The 23,411-nt window shown below is 36.5% G+C and overlaps 1 protein-coding gene across 1 annotated transcript; it reads right to left on the reverse strand.

The window, feature by feature from the left end:
• Nucleotides 1-1,663: 1,663 nt before the first annotated feature.
• Nucleotides 1,664-22,803, reverse strand: LOC132796461 (homeotic protein ocelliless). Its single transcript, XM_060807637.1, has 4 exons — nt 22,070-22,803; nt 14,745-15,100; nt 11,698-11,852; nt 1,664-3,101 (listed from the first exon to the last, which is right to left on the reverse strand). The coding sequence occupies exons 2-4, from the start codon at nt 14,923-14,925 to the stop codon at nt 1,755-1,757; spliced, it is 1,683 nt and encodes a 560-aa protein (XP_060663620.1). The 5' UTR covers nt 14,926-15,100; nt 22,070-22,803; the 3' UTR covers nt 1,664-1,754.
• Nucleotides 22,804-23,411: the final 608 nt, after the last annotated feature.

The raw sequence follows: 23,411 nt of genomic DNA on the forward strand, positions 1-23,411 counted from the left end.
ATACACATGTATATGCACATATACATGCCCACGTATATATACATATAAACGCCTTAAATATAATATTTCTTTTTTCTTTTGAGTTGTTTTTTTTTTTGTTGAAAAGATTTTCGTTTTTTTTGTTTGTTTATTTTTTTGTTTTATTATTCGCTTTTAGTTTTTGTACAAGTTTAAAATTATTATAATTTCTGTTTCGTTTTTTTTTGTTTTATAAATATTCATTTTTCGTTTTGGATTGTGGCATGTTGCACATACATATATATCTATATATATATATATATATTTGCAATAAAATTCACTATATAAGTATATATATATATATATTTTGTCATATAGTTACAGATGTGTGTATGTGTGTTTCTATCTCTTTTATCGCCGATCTTTAGACGCTTCTTAAGTACTAATACTTTTTTTGCTTCGAAGTTGCAATTGTTGCTTTGCTTTGCTTTGAAAGTCTGAAATGTTAATTCATTTATTTAGGTTTTTTTGCATTTGCATTTTCTTTTTAAATATTAATATTTACTATATATGTATATATATAAATATTGTTTTATATAAAGACGACAAAATTATGCTTTGAACTTTTTAACTTGATGTCACAATGAAATGGATTTCAATTTTTTTTGTTTGCTTTTTTTTATTTTTTTTTCTTGTTAGCTATGAAGAGTTGTTTTTGTTTTTTGTTAGAACTGTGAATTAGTGTAATTAATTTTATATATTTTAAAAAATGTTTTTTTCATTTGCTTAATTCTTAAATATTTTGTTTTGTTTTGTTTTTTTTTTGTTTTGTTTTTATGATATGAGGCGCTGGCTTTGTGGGGCATGAAACAAAAATAAATCGAATTATTTTACAAGAAGTAAATGAAGTAAAAGAAAATCAAGATTTGCCCACAGCGCTAATCAGCTAAATATATATATATATATATATAGACTATATATAGTACTCGCCCACCCCGCCATAAAATGGTCTACATATTGCAATTATTATTATTATTTTTTTTGTTTGTTTTATCATTTTGCATTTTTTTGCAATTTTGCTTAAATTTCGCTCACATAAAAATTTATCATTTATCGCGTTGTAACAAATTGTATCTTCACGTTGTTGTTGTTGTTGTTGTTCATTTTTGTTGTTCATTTTATCACTCAATTTCTTCGTTGATCCTGATATATATATGTATATATATATATATATGTGTACATATATATCTTTATGCTATACGTATAGTTAATATTATATATATATATATAGTGCATAAATGTATATAAAAAAAAAAGTTATTAACTAGCGCAAAAAAAAAGAAAAAAAAATTATATATATATATATATCTTTAGGTGTAAATATGTATAAATTCCTTTAAATTGTTGAGAGAATGCAGCGCAGGAGGGGATAAGGGAGGGAGGAGGGAGGAGGGGGAGATATGTGTGTGTGTGTGTGTGTGTGTGTGGAGTTGCAACTAACCATAGCCAACATGAGCGTGATCGTGATCTGGTTGCTGCTGCAAATGTTGTTGCTGTTGCTGCTGTTGATGTTGCTGCTGCTGTGGCAAATGTTGCTGCTGCTGCTGCTGTTGATGATGATGTGGCGAATACGCTTGCTGCTGCTGCTGTTGTTGTTGTTGATGTTGCTGCTGCTGCTGCTGCTGTTGATGTGGCTGCTGTTGCTGATGTTGCTGCTGCGGCTGTGGCGAGCGACCGCTGCTGGCGCTGCTGCCGCCGCTGCCGCCAGAGCTGCTGCAGTACTGGAACAGCAGATTCTACACCATATTCGCATATTTATCCTGCGGCGACATGTAATCGAGACTGTTCTGGGAGAAGGCCTGCGCCGAGACGGTGCCCGTGAACGATGGCGACGGCGAGAGTCCGAAATTCGAGGCAGTATAACCCGAATGTCCCATGTTGTAGTTGACCTGATTCTGATTGCTAAAGTACTCCATTTGCGAGTAATAGCTGGGCGCCTGGGCATAGTTGTTGGGATACTGTTGATACTGATTGTGCCAGAAGTTGTAGGAATCGTGATTCGCTGACATGTATGCCGAGTGGGCCGAATGGTGGGCCGATGCCGATTGGGCCGATTGGGCGGCATGGGCGGCTGCTGCTGCCGATTGCGGTGACATTGGTGTGATGGGCGGAGAGGGCGTGGTAATGCTACTGCTGCTGTCCATCGGCGTAATGTTGCCGCCCGGCTGCAACAGACGCGGATTGCTCGCCGCCGCCGTTCCATAGATGCTGTGATGATGATGCGCCCCAGCGCCAATATCGCCGCCGGCATCTTTCAATGTATCGTACGGCGAACGCAATGCATCCCCAGAGACGCCACCAACACCAACACCGACCAGACCACCGACACCGACAACGCCACCGCCAACGCCAACACCTCCGACACCGTTGCCACCAACTCCCACGCCCACGCCCACAACGCCAACGCCGCCTCCCACACCTCCGTAGCCGCCGCTTAGATGCTCCTTCTTGCACACAATGCTCACCGGACTGACGGATGTCGCCGGCGTTGGCAGCAATGGCGATGAGTTCTGATGCGCCGCCGTCACATTGAGCGCTGCCGCCGCTGCAGCGGCTGAGATGTGGGCATGTGGATTGCCAGCTGCACCGCCACCACCGCCTCCACCACCGCCACCGCCACCGCCGCCGCCTCCGTGGCTGCCGCTGCTGCTGCTGGTTGTTGAGCTGCCATTGTTGTTGTTGTTGCCACCGTTGTTGTTGTTGTTGTTGTTGGAGGCATTGAGGAAGGAACTGTGATGTGATTTAATCGATTGCGCCGCCGCAACAGCTGCTGCACTGGCAGCAACCGCCGCTGAGCTGCCACTTGAGTTGCCACTCGAGCTGCTTTGGCTTTGTTTCTGGCTTGATTTGTTGCTACTGCTGTTGTTGCTGCTGCTCGAACTGTTGTTGTTGTTGTTGTTGTTGTTGCTGGCACTGTTGTTGTTGCTGTTACTGTTGTTGCTGTTGTTGTTGCGGCCACCGTTAGCGGAACTGCTGCAACTGCCGCTGCTGCCGCTGGCGTTCTTAGAGCTGCTCAAACTGTTCGATTGCTGCTGCTGTTGCAACTGCTGGCGACACTTGGCCCGACGATTCTTGAACCAAACCTGCAAGCAGAAAGAGGAAGAGAATGATATTAGTGGGTGTCATTAAAAGTATTTAAATATAAAATATAAAAATATAATCAATATATTCTCTATCATTTGATGGTAATATTTAGAAACTTGGTGAATAAAAATGAAACAGTGCGGTATTATTCATAAAATGTATGAAATGAATATACTGCAAAAATATACCAACTGATATTTATGGTTTATTGATATACCGTATTATATATATAGCGTTTGGTATAATATTTTTATATTTTGTGGTATATTATTATGGTATATTTTAGAATGAATTCCTATTTGTTTTGATTTTGCTACATTTTTAGTATTTTAGTGGTATATTAATTCGGTATATTTTAGAAATAATACCGCACTGTTTTTGATTTTGACTACAAAAATAGCTATTGGTATATTTGTGGTATTTTTTCGGTATATTAATACGGTATATTTTAAATTTAATTCCGAATTGTTTTTGATTTTGCTACCTTTGGTATATTTTTAGTACTTTAGTGGTATATTAATTTGGTATATTTTAGAATCAATGTCGCACTGCTTTTGATTTTGCCTACAAAAATAGTTATTGATACATTTGTGGTATTTTTTCGGTATATTGTTTTGGTATATTTTAGAATTAATACCGCACTGTTTTTACTTTAGCCTACTTAAAGAGCCTTTGGTCTATTTTTAGTATTTTCGCGGTATATTAAATTGGTTTATTTTAAAATGGCTACCTAAATAGCCTTTAGTATATTTTTAGTATTTTAGTGGTATATTATTATTATATTTTTTTAATTAATACCGTACTGTTTTTACTTTTGCCAACTTAAATATCCTTTGGTATATTTTTAGTATTTTAGTGGTATATTAATTTGGTATAATTTTGCTTTAACTACATTCAAAATCTACCATAGAGTGCAAAATATACCAGATTGTCAGCCACAGCAAAGGTATTTCTTTAATAACTTTTACATTTTTACAATCTGAGTAATCACAAAGACTAAACTTGATATTGTATGCAGTAAAAATCGATTAGAATTTATAATTTTTTTAACTGCAAACGTTTTCAAATTTAAATATTTAAACACAAGTTTCGCAAACTTTTTTATATTGAACACAAATTGGAATTTTATATAAATTTTCAGTTTAGTTCCTTTAATTTTTTTTAAATGAAATTTTTTACTGTGATTTATCTTTACACTTAGCTATAAAAATTGTGATTTCTCTTTTAGCAACTGCATATTTTTTTTTTTAAATTTTTTTAATGCGAATCTTGTTTGTTAAGATTTGTTCAGTGTTTGGTTAGAAATTAGATGAAGAATCTTTAAATTCGTCATTTGTATAGATGTTATATAGTAGAAGAATTAATAAAGATTTACTTTTTAGTTAGCAAACAAAATGTTTAATTTAAACCATTTATAACTGTAAGACTGTAAATAAAAGTGCAGAAATCAATAGCTCAAGTGTACGAAGAGTTCCATCAAATTGTCACGTGTATCACAAGTATTTGCTTAGTCAAGTGTGTGTGTGTGTGTGTGTGTCTTCTTTGCCAGCGGCTGTGAAATTTTCCCACATCAATTAGTTTTCTGGGGGCTGGCAATGAATAAATTATATGAGTTTGTTTGACAAGGGGGGCGTTGCACACACACACACACACACACACACACGTACAGAAAGAGCGTTCACAACGTCGACACAACAAGTGCAAAAAGTCACGCGCTTCGCCGGCGGTTGAAAATAAAGTTACATCAACACAGCCGGCGGCATCAACGGCGACTCTTCAGTCCGAAAATTGACTCGATTATGTGTGTCCGCACCCCCCTCTTCCCCCTCTGGATATTCCCCCTTTATATTTGGTTGGTTGGTAGCAACCACATCCAGCTGAAGGCTGAAGGCTGAAGGCTGAAGACAACAATAAACAGGCCATAAAGCGGCACAGTCGACGCAAGGAATTCACTTAGCCTTGTTTGTTATGCTTAAGGGGCTGCAAACAATCCGCTAAGTGCAAGGCAAAAGTACCCAACTACAATTCCAACGACTCTTCTTCTTCTCCTCAACGTCTCTCCCAACTCAATTCCAATTCGAATTCAACCCCGGGAGCTGGGCCACAAAAATGAAATGTTGTTTCAGTGATTTGTTATTTGGGGTTGGTGTTGCTTGCTAATGGCTTGTGCTTTGGTAAACAGCAGAATTTATTACCGTCCTCCCTCCCCCCTACACCTTCCTTCCTTCCCCCGCTAAAGAACTCGATGGCATATTTCCCAAAGTTAACACTTGCCACGCGGCGGCTGTGGCCACTCGAGCATTTCATTGCAGTAGCAAGCTCAGCTTTCTATGGGTGAGAGGGGAGAGTGAGGGGACTGACGCTGATTTCAATTTGTGGGGAGGTGGGCGGAAGGCGTGCCACACACGCACTTGACGCAACAGCAACAACAACCCAAAAAAAAAGAGCATTAAACAAGGCGTATCAAATTTCATTATTTGTCAGCACCACAAAGAATGTCCTTATTCTCGTTCTCTACCTTCCCCTTCCTCTCTTCTCTTAGATTCTCCCCCCTTTTTTTGGCTTGCTCTAAATTCAATTTCAATTTCCAATTGAATTTTGCATTTTGGAAAATCTGCTTTGTGATTTGACTTTGACGACTTTCACGTCGTCAACTTCGTTTCGTCTTCGTTTTGTACTTTTGAAATCGTTTAATGAGCTGCACAAATTTTATAATATGCATATTTAGCCTGGGAAATTTTGCAAGTTTTAGCAGAAATATCGAAAAACGTGATTCAATTGCAGCTCTAATGAACTTTGCCAAACGACAAACATCAAAGCAAAGTGAAACGATAGCCAGACAAATAATTATCATGTTAATGAAGAGCATTTCAATAGCTCATGATTTCCATTGATGTTGATTTCCGTAAATCGAATGACAATTTGCTTAAACACAGAGATTTGCTTGAGTGAATAATTTAAGGAGCACAGAGAATAGATGAAGGAAAAATTGTTCAGTTTTGAAAATTTAGTGTAAACAATAAATTGATTTTTCTATAAATTTAAGAGCTGCTGTCTAAGTAAATAAAAAGTAAAAATGTTAATTTTTGATACTTGAATATAAGACTTCAAAAAACTATATTTTATGATAAGCCAAGTAAATATTAAAATTCATTGGAGAAATGTCAATTATAATATAAAGTTTTATTTGTTTCCTTAAGCTATGCAAAACTTTTATAATGCGAAATATGTTATCTCATCTTTTTCTCCTGAAACTATTCAAAACCATTTCTTTACAAAATTTACCTATTAACCTATTTTAAAATAGTAAAATTTGTTGTATTTTATAACATGTTTCCGAAAAACTGTTTTTCTATAAAATTCAACTATTTTTTGTCCACTTTAAATTAGGATAGAAACTTTTCAAGAACTATTTAGATTATAAAATGAATAAAATGCTCTTTATTAGATCAAATATTTAGCACAATTGACACTTTGGCCTTAAAAAAGTTGATCTCAAGTGGGAAGGGGAGAAAAACTTGTTGTGAAAATTGCATTAAGCAATTGAAAAATTATGCGCGACTTTGCATAATAAATACTTAAAATCAATGCCTTTAGATGCAGATCTAAAAGGAGAGAGGCTGAGGAAGAGGGAGAGGGAGATGAAAAGATGGCATCAGATTGTTGTGAGAAAGAGAAGGGAAAGCGAAGCGACTGAAAGCGAATGTTAATCCGCAATGGGAAAATTAATTTTATAAAACAGCTGGGCGCACACACACACACACAAACACTCACACACACAAACACTCACACACACACACACGCACATGAATTGAAAAGTGGCAACAAACTTTTCAGTCGAATCCTGTGGCATATCCTGTATGTGTGTGTGTGTGTGTGTGTGTGTCCCGGTTACATTGCAGTGACAACGAGACAAATCCTTTTTACAACAACAGCTGGGGGAAGTGGAAAATGTGAAAATGGGAAAACTGCCTAGCCAAAGAGTTGCAGGATCAAGCCAAAAACTGGCTGCCACTCTCCTTCTCCTTCTCTCTCTCACACACACACACTCTTGCTATCTCTTTTCGACTAGGTGCTCGGGATAAAACTAAAATGGCTGCGCCCCCTTTTGTTACTCCGCGAAATTTCAGCGGTGAAGCAGCTTCAACCCTCCCCGACGGCAAAAGGAAAAAAAAAGAAACGAAACGAAACGAAATCGAACAGCTGAACGAAGGTGACAATGGTAAAAGGTAAGGCTAGGGAGGGAGACCTCAACTGGGGTGCAGCGGGGAGTAGGAAGGGGAGGAAGGGGAGGCGAGTCAGCTCTTGTGATTTATGATTGCGATGGCTGTGCTCAGAGTTGTTTGTGCCCTGAGTTTGTGCCCCTTCTGCCTTCTGCAGCCGCGAATGAAAACATTAGGGCGTAAATGTTTGCTCTGTTCTGGTGCAGATAAGCTGCGTAAAATTATTACGTTATTTGTATTGGTTGCAATCAACGCCCACCCTCATGACCAACCGACAACAGCAACAGCAGCAGCAACACAGTCATAAAGATGCCTATCATTCAATTAATATTTGCCAGGCCAAATGCGTCGTAGTCGTTAATTTTTGCCATTTGTGAAAAATGATTATTTATGTACGAGCCTACGATTCAGACGCAGACTCGTTGTTGTTGTTGTGGGCGCTACTTGTGCCACACACTCGTTGGTGTGTGTGTGTGTGGTAGGTGGAGCCTTGGGGCACGACGCCAACTAGTTACAGAGAATAAGAGAGAGAGAGAGTGAGAGACTCTTCGACTGCTTCGGCTGCTAATTGAGTTGCTTGGCTTCCTCGGGCTTCCAGCAGACAGCAGTTGCATGCAACAACACTCGATTTTCATGTCGCCTTGTTGCCACTTCTTGTGTCGCTTTTGCGTTTTCTATTTGGCTTTTTGGGGGGCACTTTTCTAGCTGCCACTGTAATTCAATATGCCAAACGAGCGTGTGTGTGTGTGTGTGTTTTTTTTTAGGTGTGTAGGTGTTTGCCTCTGTGTCGACGCTCGCGACGCACAGTGTGGCAAAGTGTATAAATTGAAACAGAAAATTAAGAAAACAAAAAATTGCAATTCAAACTTTAAGTTAAATTGAACTGTACAATTGAAAAAATAATGCAACGTCAATTGAAAGATAGTATGTAATAAATTGTAAGTTAAATTAATTTTAATTAAATTGAAAATATATACAGAAATTTGAAAATTCAAATCAAATAAAATTTTAAATTAAATTGGAAAATAAATCGGAAAAGGAAATTTCTTTTCGCCAAGTTAATCATTTTAAATAGAAAAGATCAAATTGAACTGCATTCTTTTTTTCATTTTGTACCATTTTTCTAATAAGTTTTTCGAATAATAAAAGAACTATTTTCTAAAACATTTTCAATATTAAATCGATGTATTTAGATTGCACATTTGGCTATTCAAATTATTCATATGTTCATATTAATTAAATGAAATTGAAAGTCAAACAATTAAACATATCATTTCAAATCAAATTAATGCATTTAAATTGAACATTTTTGCTGCTCAAATGTTGTTATGTTACTATGAAATTTGCAGCATTTTGTATTAAATTTGTAACATGAATTCTTTGTAGTTTTAGCTGCTCAAATTTGACTCACTAAACTGAACACTCTCGAACCACTGTGCAACTAAAACTAGCTGCAACGCAGTAACAGGATGACTTATAAAAAAAAAGAAAGACGGGCGAAAAAGCAAAAGGCAAAAGAAAAACGTCGAGACATGTGGAAAATCTATACAATTGTCAATGCGCTTTGTTTGCCCCCCCCCAACCTGTCTTCCCTCTCCCCTCCCTCTCCCTCGCATTCATTAGCAGCACACACACACACACACGGTTTGGGTGTGCATTACGACCAAATCAATTGTGTAAAAAACGTAACTGGTCAAGTTGTCTGCACAATTCCATATGATATTTCTGCATTTCGTATTTTGTTGTTGTTGTTGTGTGTCCTTTACAGTCAGTCCTGACTATGAACGACGACACCGCGTGTGTCTCGTGTCTCGTGTCTCGTTTTTCACTCTGGGCCACTGCAGGGGGCTTCAGCCAACAAGACCGGAACAACATGACAATGTCCGAGGGACACATTTGTAATGTCATGTCACGTCCTTAAATTACACAACAGGCAAAGAGCAAACACACAACACAAATCAATGCGAACATGCCCACAACAACAACAACAACACGAACAGCCAAAATTGATCGATATTGCACACTAATATCTAGTTTGTGATCCGGCTGTGTTTACTCTAGACATTAGGTGACAATCGGTCCAAAGTGATCCTCAAGGGAATTCCTCGAAATCGAAGCCGAAAAATGTTCATTCTCTTTTCTCCTTTTTCGCATTTGCCATTTGGCAGTTTTTTTTTTTCTCGGTTGCTGCCGACGGCGCTAAACAAAACTTTTTATTTGCTTAGGCAGCAATTTTTGGCTGTCAACACAGAGAATTCTCTGACACGGCACCTAAGTAAATAATGTGGAAATTTTTGCCCCGTGATTCCCTCAATTGAGTTGTCCTGCTGCTGTTTGCTGTTAGCCGCAGTTGTGCCCCGAAAAAATTAGCGCAAATTATGCGCAGCTAATGCGTTGAGTAAACTCAAATAACAGTTAACAGTTAACCGTGTCATCCAACCCTCCTCGGCTGCAAATGCTTTCAGCAAATACATATATGAAAAGCAGAGAAAAATCGAGAAGGAAAGCAGCATAAAAAGTTGACACTCATCGTTCCATCCATCCTTGCCAGCCAGCTGTATCTAATGTGTGTCTCTCTTTCTATTTGCATAGCGCAATGATTTTCCGTAAGGAAAAAGTCATGAATTCACTAAACACACACACACACATATGCCACGCCCACACCAGCACAAGCTGTTTGGCTGTTGTTTTTTGGGTAATTTGTTTGTTTTATGGATTTTCGCCAAGTTTGATTTGTCGAGGGCGTCGCTTGAGCTTCGAGCTTCGAGCTCGACATATGCTTAATTAAACAATTGCCAACGAGTCTTGGCAAATGCAAATAAAGACTTAAACAGATAAACGCACACGCACGCACACACACACACACGAACGTACACGCGATGAAAGCTTTTCCACACACACACACACACGCACACACGCATGATGCTTAATCGAAGTCAAACAGCAGCAGGTAATCATTTGAGCCGGGTCAAGTAATTGACTTCAATTTCCACTCTGCACTTAACATTTAAATCTGCTAACTGAATGCGTATGATTGTGTGTGTGTGTGAAGAATTCCAGCAAGTGCACACACACAACAACAAAAAAAGGTGTTGAAACTTGAAAAACTCGACTCGATTTTCAATCTATAATGCAAAATGTGCATGAAATTTTCTTGCATTCATCATGTCGACTTTATGCGATTGAGACATCATTATTATTTCGTTGTTTAGCATTTAAATATGCATATTTATGCATAGAGTATTGAAACGTTAACGAAAGTTGATTGATTTAAGCAAATTTCGAAATTTCTAAATACATTTTTGTGCTGTCAACTTTCATTATTCAAATGCAAATAAATGTATTTTAAATGTTCTTTAAGTTGGCTTCAAATGCATTTGCTCTAAGTTTTGTGCTGTCAACTTTCAACCTGAAAATCATTTGATTGTTGAAAAGCATATAAATATATTTTAAATGCCATTTAATTGGATTTGAAATAAGTATTCTTGCTGCACAATTTGAATGTCAAAATCATTTGATTTTTGAAATAAATTGAATGCCATTTAAGTTGGCTTTCGACTGAGTTTTTTTGGAGTTCAAAAATGCAAATAAATATGAATTTTAATTAAGTTTTATGCTGCTCGCTTTCAACGTTCAAATCATTCCATTTTTGAAATGCAAATAAATATATTTCAAATGTCATTTAATTGCATTCTAAATAGGTTTTGTGCTATCAACTTTTGAATTAAAATCATTTCATTGTTGAAATGCAAATAAATATATTTGGAATGTCATTTAATTGCATTTGAAATAAATATTTTTGTTGATCACTTTCAACGTTGAAATCATTTCATATTTGAATAGCAAACAAATACATTTTTGGTACATGAATTGAATATCATTTAAGTTGGCTTTAGTTGCATTCTAAATAAGTTTTGTGCTGTTCACTTTTTAGTTAAAATCATTTCATTGTTGAAATGCAAATAAATATATTTGAAATAAGTTTTCTGCTGTCAATTTTCAATTTTGAGATCATTTCATTCTTTAAAGGCAAAAAAATATATTTGAAATGTCATTTAATTGCATTTGAAATAAGTTTTCTGCTGTCAATTTTCAACGTTAAAATCATTTCAATTTTTAAAGGCAAATAAATGTATTTGTGTTACATTTAAAAGAAGTTTTGTGTTGTTCACTTTTTAGTTAAAATCATTTCGTTGTTGAAAGGCAAATAAATATATTTGAAATAAGTTTTCTGCAGTCAACTTTCAGCTTTGAGATCATTTCATTCTTTAAAGGCAAATAGACAAGTTGACTCATTTTCAACCCTAAGTTCCTTCCCATAACTGTGTAATGTAATAACTAATTTTAAAGCTTTTTTTAGTGTAGTGCTTACCTGTACTCTCGATTCGGGCAGATTGATCTTCAGAGCGACCTCCTCGCGCATAAAGATGTCCGGGTAACGTGTCTTGCCAAAGAGCGCTTCCAGCACATCAAGCTGGGCGCGTGTGAATGTTGTTCTTTCGCGTCGCTGTTTTCTCGTGTTGACGCCTGTCGAAGAAAAAGTTAAGAAAACAAAAAAAAATCGCATATTTTAGTATAAAATTCAGACACACAATTTTTGCCTCACAAAAAAAAAAAAAAACGAAAACCAAAAATGTGCTGAAAGTTATTGCGCATACGCCGCGTGGGCAGCCAGCATCATCATAGCGTAGACTTTTCCCAGTGTTTTTTCCCATTATTTAGCAACCCCCGAAAAATGAACGTGAAGAATGAAAAGCAACAAAAAAAATGCCACCCCTAAAAAGCAGGATTTTGAACCAACCCCAAAACAACAAAGTTCTGTGTATATAACATACTTACACACACACACACACATATATGTGCTATATATAAGTTGCATGTGTGTGTGTGTGTGTGTGTGCTAAGCCGCGGCATTGTTTGTGTTTTTGGTACGATGCGGTGCGTGTCTCGTGTGTCCCAAATATTCACAAGCCAACAGAGAGAGAGAGAGAGAGAGCGAGCACCCCTTTTTCATCCAAATTCAAACGTGCCTCCTGTCCCTGTGAATACTCTAAGTCTCCCCTCCTGTTCCCTCCCCTTCCCTTCCCTACGTATTCCTCCCTCTATATATACTGCGCTATGTGCGTCTCTGTCTAGCGCACACGCATCGCTTTGGCTCTATCAAAAATTAATGAGTTAGTCATTTTGGTCATGAATTTATAAATTGAATAAAAACTTCACTTCACTTGGCTCGCACGTTGCCTTTGCCTTTGCCTTTGCTTTTGCTTTTGCCTTTGCAGCTGCCGCTTTTCGTTTCGTTTCGTTTCATTTTTTTGTCTTTGTCTCATTTTTTTTGTTTTTTTTTGTTGCTTTCAAAATGGTCGTCGTCGTCGTCGTCAACGTTGCTGTTGTTGTTATTGCTGCTTTAAAACAAAATTAATTGCAATTTGTAGTTTGCCTTTTTTATATAAAAAAATATTTTTAGTGCTGCCCAAAACCTTGAAGCTGTTTAATTAACTGCACCTCTATGCCCAAGTTTTATTTTCATGTTTATTTTTATTTCTTTTTATAGTTGTTTTTTTATGTATATCACACACACACACACAAGTATTTCCTGGAAGTTCGTTTGCGACGCAAAAAACAAGGCTGCGTAGCTTTTGGCTAGAAAAACCTTTTCTAAATCGTACAAAAATTGAATTCTTTCCGATCTTAGGTTTTTGGAAAGACACTTTTGAAATGTTTCTAAAGAAAAACCTCTCTCAAATAAAGAGTCTAAGCAAAAGAGTCATCTTTAGTTCGTTGTATAATTCAATTCAATATTTAATACTGGATTTAGTATTTGAATTTAGTCTTTAATACTATATTTAGTATTTGAATGTAGTATTTATACTCAATTTGGTAGAATTCAGTAGTTGTTACTATATTTAGTATTTAATACCAGATTTAGTATTTAAATTCAGTATTTAAAACCAGATTAAGTATTTGAATTCAGTATTCATACTCAATTTAGTATTTCAATTCAGTATTTAATACTAGATTTAGCATTTGAATGCAGTATTATACTCAATTCAGTATTTAACACCAGATTTGGCATTTAAATTCAGTATTTAAAGCCAGATTTCGTATTTAATACTACATTAAGTATTTGAATTCAGTATTTATACTCAATTTAGTATTTCAATTCAGTATTTAATACTAGATTTAGTATATGAATTTAGTCTTTAATACTATATTTAGTATTTCAATGCAGTATTTATATTCAATTCAGTTTTACATTTTGCAGTTCTTACTATATTTAGTATTTCATACCAGATTTAGTATTTAAGTTCAGTATTTCATACCAAATTTCGTATTTAATACTACATTAAGTATTTGAATTCAGTATTTATACTCAATTTAGTATTTCAATTCAGTATTTAATACTAGATTTAGCATTTGAATGCAGTATTTACACTCAATTCAGTATTTAATACTAGATTTAGTATAATAAAATACAAAAAAAGGTAAATTAAAGTTGAAAATCTATTTGCTGTTGAGCTCAATTAAAAATAATTGGAAAACCCTAATGAATGATTCTTTTTGCATCATGAATTTGTGTGTTATGTAATTCCGCGCTGGGTTCAAATTCAATAACTCAACTGCGCGTCGTCACAATTGTGCCTTACATAATGTTAATATGACAATATCATCAATCGCCAATATATTCTGCTATAACTTTGGCTTATTACAAGCCCCCAAAAAAAAAGAAAAAAGTAAATTGATTACATGCGATTGCTGCTCATATTATGTTATGTCTTGTGTCTGCTTTCTGGTTGTTTAATATATTTTTCTTCTCTTATTTTATTTTTTTTTGTCATCGTTGCTTTTTGGTGAGCTCGCAAGTCTTTTGTTGTGTTGCTCTCAAGTTTATATATAAATATTTTTTTCTGTATTTACTTTTTCGGTTGTTTATTTTTCATTTTTTTTTTTTTTTTTTTTGGGTTTTTGGTTATGGTTTTGGTTGCTTTTTGGCATTTTGTAGCATTTTTGTCAGGTTTTTGTCATTTGCAGCGTCACCGAAACGAGACAAAAAACTGGAACCCAGAAACTGAGATGAAAAATAAAAAAAAAATACTCGACTCATGCGAACCCAGCTTCGAGCTTTGGCTCATTATTCATTTTGACAATTTAACTGATAATGATGCAATCGCTGCGAAACGGCATTGAAAAGCATTTTGTGCGACAACTTCGAACTGCATTTTCCCTAAATTGAGTTATCAGTCACAACATGAACATGAATATAGTATACTACTCGTAAATCATAAATCATTTGAGAATAACTTTCAGCACATTTTGTGGTTTCATTTCGTTTCTTTTTTTTTCATTTTTTTTTCTTTTTTTGCTTGAAATTGCATTTCTTACGTGTTGTTTTGATACCAAAATTGTTATTGCGATATTTACCCCACATACCTTGGGAGAACCCAACAGCCTCCAGTCCGTGTGGCAGGCCGAAGGGACCCAACGATGGCATCGGCATGCCCGGCGGCAGCGGACCGTGCGGCACCGAGTGATGCGGATGTGGTCCGCCATAGCTGTGCGGATGTGGGCCCAAATCGCCAGATTTGAGAAAGCCCGCCGCCATCAGAGCTTCCGTTGAGTGCAGCGCCACGTTGAAGCTGTTTATGATGTCCTCGCGATGATCCTTCTTCTTCTTCTCTCTTCTCTTCTCTCACTCTTCTCTCACTTTCTTACTCACTCAGTTGCTCAGTGTGCCGCTGAGATTTCCTTTTGTTTGTTCTTTTATGTTGGTGTTTCTTCTGCAATTTAGAAATGGAAATAAATATTAATTTGGTAAAGAAATCAATATTGAATTTTCGTTAATATGAATTATAATTGTATAACTTAAAAGTATATAACTTTTTTGATTAATTTGTCACTTGCTTAACATTAAATTGTTAGTTGAGGTGCCTTTAATTGACTCTATTTTAACTTCAACTGCTTTTTGTGCATTTTCGAAATGCAAATTAAATACTAAACATTTGGAATTTGCTTTAAATGTCACTTTAGTTTAGTCTACAACTTTTTGATTGTGTTATTTCTGCACTTTTGAAATGCAAATTGATAAGTAAATATTCTTAAGACATATAAAACAGGTTAAATTGCAATGTTCATTACAATTACTTATTTTAAGTTAACTTTTTCTGTTGTGCAGCTTTTTATTGGGTTCTATTTTCACATATTTGGAATGCATTGAAGTTGGTTTTAATTGCATTTTCTTAATGTTAATTCTGAGTATATCATTATTTTTTAGCAATTTAGAAATGCAAATTGGTTTAGGAGAATACATTTTATGAATAACTATTAACTTGATGAATATGAAAGATTTGTAATTTGAGTTGATCTTAATTGCAAATTTGTAAATATCAATAATAACTTAGAAAGGAAAATTGATTTGTAAATATGTTTAATGTATATTATACAAAAATGTAATTTGAGCTGATATTTTTTGTTTATAAATATTAATTAAGACTATGTATTTTTTATTTGAGTTAACTGTTTTTGTTGTAGAACTTTTTGCTTTGGTATTTCTATAAATATTTTTGGTATATACTAAAATGTTATCATGATATTTAAGATATATAATCAATCAACTAAATGAAATTATTTAAACTTTCTTGTGTTTCTTTTGCAGCTTAGAAAGACAAATTGATTTGCAAATATTTTTTGATGTAAGTATTTTTGTTGAATTACTTTTTTGGCATTTCTATGAATATTTTTGGTATATAAAACGACATTTAAGTTGAATTTAATTGAATTTGAGTAAACTAAAAATATAGTTGTATATATTTTTCGGCGTTTGCAGTTTGGAAATGCAAATAAAATTGACTTTAATTGCATTTTTGTAAATGTTAATTATAACTACATCTTGTTGTTGTTGTTGTTGTTGTTGTGCAACTTTGGCCTACAATTTGATGAGCTGTAATTGAGCCGCGTTACTTTGCCACACACACACACACACACACACACCGCACACACATACACTGAACTCTGTCAGCAGAATTTTTCGAGCCAGATGTGTTATTAATTTGCGTGTGCGCGTGAGCATGTAATTTGGGACTCCTTTTTTTTTTGGTCGAAGGAAGAGGGGAGAACGGAGAGCGGAGAGCAGCGAGTGAAACACATTCGTCGAGTGGCTGGCAATGTATTTGCGGCTTTGGTTTTTGGCTTTGGCTTTGCCGGTTTCCATTTCGATCGCTGCATTTGGATGCATTGGCCCATGAAAACGACATGACAAAACAAAACAAATTTCGATGCGATGCGATGCGTGTGTGTGTGTGTGTGTGTGTGTGTGTGTGGTTGTGTATGTGACAAATAGTTGAAATGCATTTTTCAATTTTAGGCCAAAAAACAATGAGTCTCAGCTTCGAGGTGTTCGTGCTAATCCCGCAATTGCAGCGACAAATAGTTTTTGGCCCGAAAAATAGTGCTAATTTTTTTCGCACGAAAAAAATCAAAGAGAAAGAGAAAGAGACAGAGACATAGAAAGAGAGAGAGAGAGCGAGAGCTGAACGACAAAAGAGTTTTGGAAGCATATGAGTATTAATCCAGGCTCGAAATTCATGTTGAGGTTAAAACTGAGGCTGAGCTTGTCTCTGGCCTAATCTTAATACCCGAACCCATTGTCCCTCAAAATGTGCCTGTCCTTAGTCCTCTGCTTGTCCGTCTGTCTGTCCGTCTGCCTGCCCGCGTCTGTCTGTGTGTTCCCTTTAGTAAGTGTCTGAGCTAATCCAGCAGCTAAGCACTGAGATCAAAGATCTTTTAGACCGCAGCGCAAAACCAAGCTCAACTCAAGGCGTTGCCTGCCTGGTTTTTGGGTAATCTTACCCAAGATGCAACCAAGTTTCTAGCTCTAGTCTACAGTATCTATATCTACATATATGTTAGATACATAGTTAAATTTTAATGCTAATGAGAGCCGCACATATTGTAACATATTTCTTTTCTTTTGCTTTTTTTGCACGCAGCGAGGCTACGTGATTTTCTTGTCATTTGTTGTCGTTGTTGATTATGAAAAATCATGGCGAAAAAAATGAAACGAACGAACGAAAGAAAGACAGTTGGTTTTTTTTCGGTGATTGTGCCTTGGGGGACGAAATCATTTCGGCTCGTCATATATCACGTACACGCACTTTCATTAAAGATTCATTCGGCATTCTGATTTTTTGTTTTCACTTTCAGTTTCCGGCCAATGGCGTTGCTTCGATAAAAAAAACTTCTTTCTTCACTTCACTCTTCACTCTACACTCGTTATTTTTTGTTTTACCTTTCGAAACTATCCTGATGATTGTTGGTTGCTTGTGATTCTTGTAATGTATAGAGAGAGAGATATAGATATTGACAGGCCGTAATTACGGTCAAAATAATATTTTCAAACTACGCCCGATAAGTGCAACGATGAAGGTAAACAGCCTTAGGAAAATAAACATAAAATCCAAGATCGAACTGAACTACCGAACGTTCCGCACACAACTGACTGACTGACGGATTGACTGGCTGCCAGCTTGCCTGCTTGATTGACTGACTGACGGACTGACGGACTGACTGACGGACTGACGGACTGAAGTGACCATCATCGCCCGCACTTTTTGGTAACAACTACCGAAACGGTAGCCCTAAAAGATCGTCTCTCTCTCCCTCTCTCTCGCTCTCTCTCTCTCTCTCCCTCCAGCTCTACTTTTCTGACGGTACCCTGGGAAAGTGTGTAGCCAAGCGAAATAAAATAAATAAATAAATATTATTATGTTATGCTATGTATGTCGATATGTTGATCTTCTCGCTCTGGCTACTGTTAATTTGTGCCATGGGAATATATTTTGTTCATTGTCGATTTCTTATGTTCATTTTTAGCAAACGTGATTAATGATTTTTGTCTCTTTTCAAATGGTTTCGATTTTACGTTTTACGTTTTTAGTTTCGTTTTTGGTTTTTTTGGAAAGCACAAATCGTTCTATTGCCATATCATAATCAGACATATGACAGCAAAGCTCACATTGTGCAACACACTGGGCTAAAGCCAGCGGCAAATTGCCAGAGATACTTAGACTCAACTCGAAGCGAGTGCAACCAGCTGTCAAAAGTGCTCACTTGTCATAGTTGCAACAGTTGCAGTTGCAGTTGTTGCCATTAACAAGCTCTATAACAACTTAATATGTTCGAGGCAACTTTTTACAGTGGGCAACAACAAGTGAGTTATACCCAAGACAGCTTTCTATGTTCTATGTGTGCTGTGTTGGGCAGTGTAAAAGTGTGAATAACGCGTTATGGCAGACACGAGAAACATTTCTCAGGCTCATTTACATAGCTACTGGAATCTGCTGCTGTTGGCTGCCAACTCTTGGTTGCAACTTAATAAACGCAACAAAGAGGCAGCCAGCAGTTGTTGGTAGCCAGTTTCTCAGTTGCCATTTCTACGCAAATGCATTTTGACATTTAAATTTGCAATTTTCGCATAAAATTATATTTATTTTGCATTGGTGAAAATGCAACCTTGCAACCAGTTGTTGCTACTGCAACTTGCGACTGTGCAACGAGGAGGAGAGTGACAGAGCCTGACGTTGACGTTTGCTGAAGTTTAATTAACAAACGTGCCAAATAATTGAAAAAGTGTGAAGATTTGACAAGTTTAAGACGCATTTAAATATGCGCTCATATATGGCCTAGAAACTGGCGACAACTTGGCTTTTTAATTAGTTTTTTTTTCGTTTTTCATTTAATTACATTGACACTTGAGCAATTGCGATATTAATAGAAATACGAGTACAGTTAGCAGAGTCCGTAATTGGCCAATGATTAATGTGGCCAAGAGTCGCCACATTTAAGATAAACTTGTCAAAAATCAAAGAGAACCCAAAAAAAAGCAAGGAAAAATGCAAAAATCAAGAAATGCAGCTAAGCAAGTTGCTATCAAGTTGATTCAATCTGCAGTCTGGTTTATATTAAGCTGCATCATCTGCTGAACTTTAGAGTGGAGCTCTCTTTATGTGTGTGTGTGTAATAGTTTATTTAGTTATTGAGTTTATTCAATGCAAATTATAACAATTGCAATCAGGTTTTGCACATTGGCCAATTAACAATTTGCCATGCTCAATGATTTTCGATTTGAACCAGACGAAGTTCACTTTGTGTTGTTTGTGTCTGTGTTTTGATTTCTTGTCAAGATCCGTCTAGAAGGAGGATTGTCTTCATGACAATATATAGATATATATATATAGTGTGTCATTCAATTCGACAACAAACAAACATATTGGGGAACTATTGTGAATGAATGTGTCGCCTTCGAGCTCTCTTACAAATGATTGCATCATAGTAAAAATAAATCGAAAACAAACACACACACACACATAGACACAGCCCTGACAACGCCAACAGCAAGAGCAAGAGCAACAAAAACAACAAATAATAACAACTTATTATTTGACGCATTGTCAATGTGATCTTGATAACTTGGCCGGTTCGACTGCGGCTTCAGTTTTGGTTTTTGGGTCTTTGAGTGATTTCTATTTAAATGGCTTTGTCAACGAAATTCGAGAAGCAAAAACAACTAAAAAGCCTGGGTACAGCCGCGTAATGAGCAAAGAGTGAAGAGAGATAAAAATTAATAATACAAATAATTGAAAAAAAAACGTAGAAGAAAAAAAAAAGAAGTCAACCGAAATGAAATGAAACCTCACTTAAGGCAAGGCGAGGCGACGTCAAGGCGTCACAAAAAGTTGACAAAGACTCTTTCGAGTCTCTATCTCTCTCCCCCTCCTTTCCCCTTCCCGCCACCAATCAACCAATCCATATCCGAATCCGAATCCGAATCCGAGTCGCCTCATAGATCCCCAAGACTTTGGGCGTGCGTCGATCGATGTATCTATGCTAAACAATGGTTTACTTCTTTTTTTTCTGGTTTTCTTGCTTTTTGGCTCTCTCGAGATAAGCTATCAGAGTGTCGCGACTCGATCTTGACTTGAATTCAATTCATGAATTGAACCAAGTAACGGATGTGGCTCTTGGATCTGACTCTGACTGACTTGTGGATATGAATGAATGAATGAACCTCTCGCGTAGTTGAATTCGAATTGAAATTGGCAGCTCTCATTTCATGTGGCGTGGGTGTTTTTTTTTCCCCCTTTTTTTTTTCTTTAACTTTATGCTTTGGGGCACAACAAGAAATGAACAGAAATGAAAGAAAGAATCTGTAGCTGAAGCTGATGCTGAAGCTGGTTGCCAGCCGGCCAAAACAAATTGCCTTGCATATTAATTTGAACATGAAAACATATAGAAAATAACATCCATATACATATCTATGCAAATTAATAATAATAATAATAATAAACCGAAAACCAAAAACCGAAAGATGAGGCACGACGGACAGAAAGATCGCTCGATGTTTTAATTTATAGCCCAGCCGCTTTGAAATTAGCTAATAAAGCGCGGCGGCTACAACAACAACAACAATAACAATAACAAAACCAAAACCAAAACAACAACAACATCACAAAAACTTATCAAAATGTGTGAATAATGTGGCCTGAACGAGTCCGTCGGGCAACGCTTTAGTTTCAGCTTCAGCTTCTTCTCATTGTGACCGAGTGAAGTCGTGGTGCACAGTAGTTTGGGTCAGGTAGCCCATACATATGATTATAGCTGGACATACAGAGATATACCTATGTATATATATAGATAGTGTTTGCTCTATAGTTAGTTAGTTCGGTCTGTTTTTTGCCTAATTAGCAGTCCAAAAGGGGCGGCTTTAATATGCCCATTAAAATTATGAAAATCTATTTTTGATTCGTTGCGTTTTCATACAATCATTTCTCACATTTGTTGCAGCCTTTTCAACTGAATTTGAATTCGATTTCGAATCGAACGAAATGTTGAAAAATAGACCGTTAGTCATCTGGAATTTCCTGTGTGCAATCGAGATTCTTTATGCGGTTTACTCAACTATGCCAAAAGATGGGGGAACTATCAATAAGGGATAGAAATTGTGAATTTTAACATAGATCAGTTAAAATCTTAAGTAGGGTTTCATCTTTAGAACTAAGATCGATTTACTCTAAGTTTCCTTTTGAAATACCAAAATATGTTTCGTTATTTAAAAAGTTGATAAAGTTCTGTTTAATTCTTCTGAAAGTCTTTTCTTTGGAGTTAATATCACTTTACTGTAAGTTTCCTTTTGAAATACCAAAATAAGTTTCGTTGTTTAGAAATATATTTTACATACAATAATATTTCATTGTAAAAAAACTTCTACTTAATTCTTTTCTTTTGAGTTAAGATCACTTTACTGTAAGTTTCTTTTTGAAATACGTTGTTTAGAAATATATTTCATATACAATAATATTTCTTTATAGCAATTTTTTCTTAAATTCTCCAAAAAGTTGTCATACAAAGCCGACGGCAAAAAACTGATCTTTACTAACAAAAAAAAAAACAATGTTTTCTCTACATAATAGAATAGTTATTGATGTCTCCTTTTTATGTGTATACTATTTAATACTGCATAATAGATTAACTATTTTCCTTTACGAAAATGTTTAGGTCAAAAGAATATGTTATTAAATGATATAGTATTATAATAATATGTATGTAATCCTTGCGTTGGTTGCGTTGAGTGGCGTCGATTGGTTTGGTTAGTTTTCAATAGATAGATAGATACTCGTCTGTTAATTGTTAGATAGATTATAAAGATGATTTGTGCATAAGGATTGCAAAACACATCTGTGAACAACACTCACCGAAAAAAAAAACCAATAACGAACAACTTTCGATCGATCGATTCTCGATGCAGAGATATTCCAAACGAGAATTATATTTGTATTTGAGATATAGATCCAATTGTTAGACACTGCATCTGATATATATATATATATATCTGATTGATTTGCGGATATATAGATTGTTGCGAGTTATTTTGATGAGTTATTCAGTTGATATTTGCCAGGTTAAGGATAATGCTAAACACTTGCGGCAAGACACAAAAAAAACAATGCACTAATTTCTCTCGCGCTTTCTCTTCGCTCTCTCTTGCGATCTTTCGCTCTTTTTGCATAGAGGAAACGTAGTATCTTTTAAGAACTTTGTTGTTGTCGATGTTGTTGTTGCACACGCACGTAAACAAATGTTTATTGTCGCTGGTTGTTGCTGTTGTTTTGAATGAGTGTGTGGTTGATATTTTGCATATAGCTTGCTTTTCGGTATTTGTTTTTATTTTCTTGACGATGTGTGTGTTTGTGTGTTTGTTATGAATGCAAAAAGTGTATGTGACACGGCGGTGATCAAGAAACGCGACGAAATGTAACGATGAACGGTGCACGGTGTGTATGAACGGTGAACGGTAAAACGGTTTGCTGACGCTTAACGCTTAACGATTGACGGTAAAACGATGTGAACGCTGTGGACCAACAACAAAACGAGCGAGCGGAGCGACGAACGCACAACCCGAGCGGCACGAATGTTACTTTGGAACTGATTTTCGTCGTGACACCTTCAATGCGAGCAGCAGCAGCGGCAAAACGACAGCGGCAGCGACGTAGGCAGCGGCAAAAACGAACGTCCAAACGAACGAAGCGAAGCGACGAGAGACGAACGAAACGAAGCGAAGCGACAGCAGCAGCAAAAGCAGCAGAAGTCGTTCGACCAGTCCCCGAATTGTTGTTGTTCTTGTTGTTGCCTTTTCTCTGCCTTCGTTGTCGTCGTCAGCCGTAGCAGCAGCGGCAGCAGCAACAACAAGTCAACCAACTTCCTTTTTCCACATATACACACACACAAACACACAGGCGTACACTCGTACTCGTACTCGTGCACGCAAAAACACCCGAAGCGAGTGTGAGAGTGAGAACGCGTTTTGCTTTAGCAATGGCTGACGCTCAATGTGACGCGTAGCAGCAATGCGACAAAGCGAGACAGCAATAGCATCTGCAGCAACTACGGCCTGGCTGGTTGATGATGCGCGTGTATTTATAAACGCTTGCACAGCGACTTTGCAGCTGTCTCGCTCACACACACGGCCGCAATGCGAACGGTGGAAGCGAGTGCGCTGCCTTTGCCAGCTGTATTTACCTATGTGTTGTTGCTGCT

This window comes from Drosophila nasuta, chromosome X (assembly GCF_023558535.2).
Source record: "Drosophila nasuta strain 15112-1781.00 chromosome X, ASM2355853v1, whole genome shotgun sequence".
Taxonomy (NCBI): domain Eukaryota; kingdom Metazoa; phylum Arthropoda; class Insecta; order Diptera; family Drosophilidae; genus Drosophila; species Drosophila nasuta.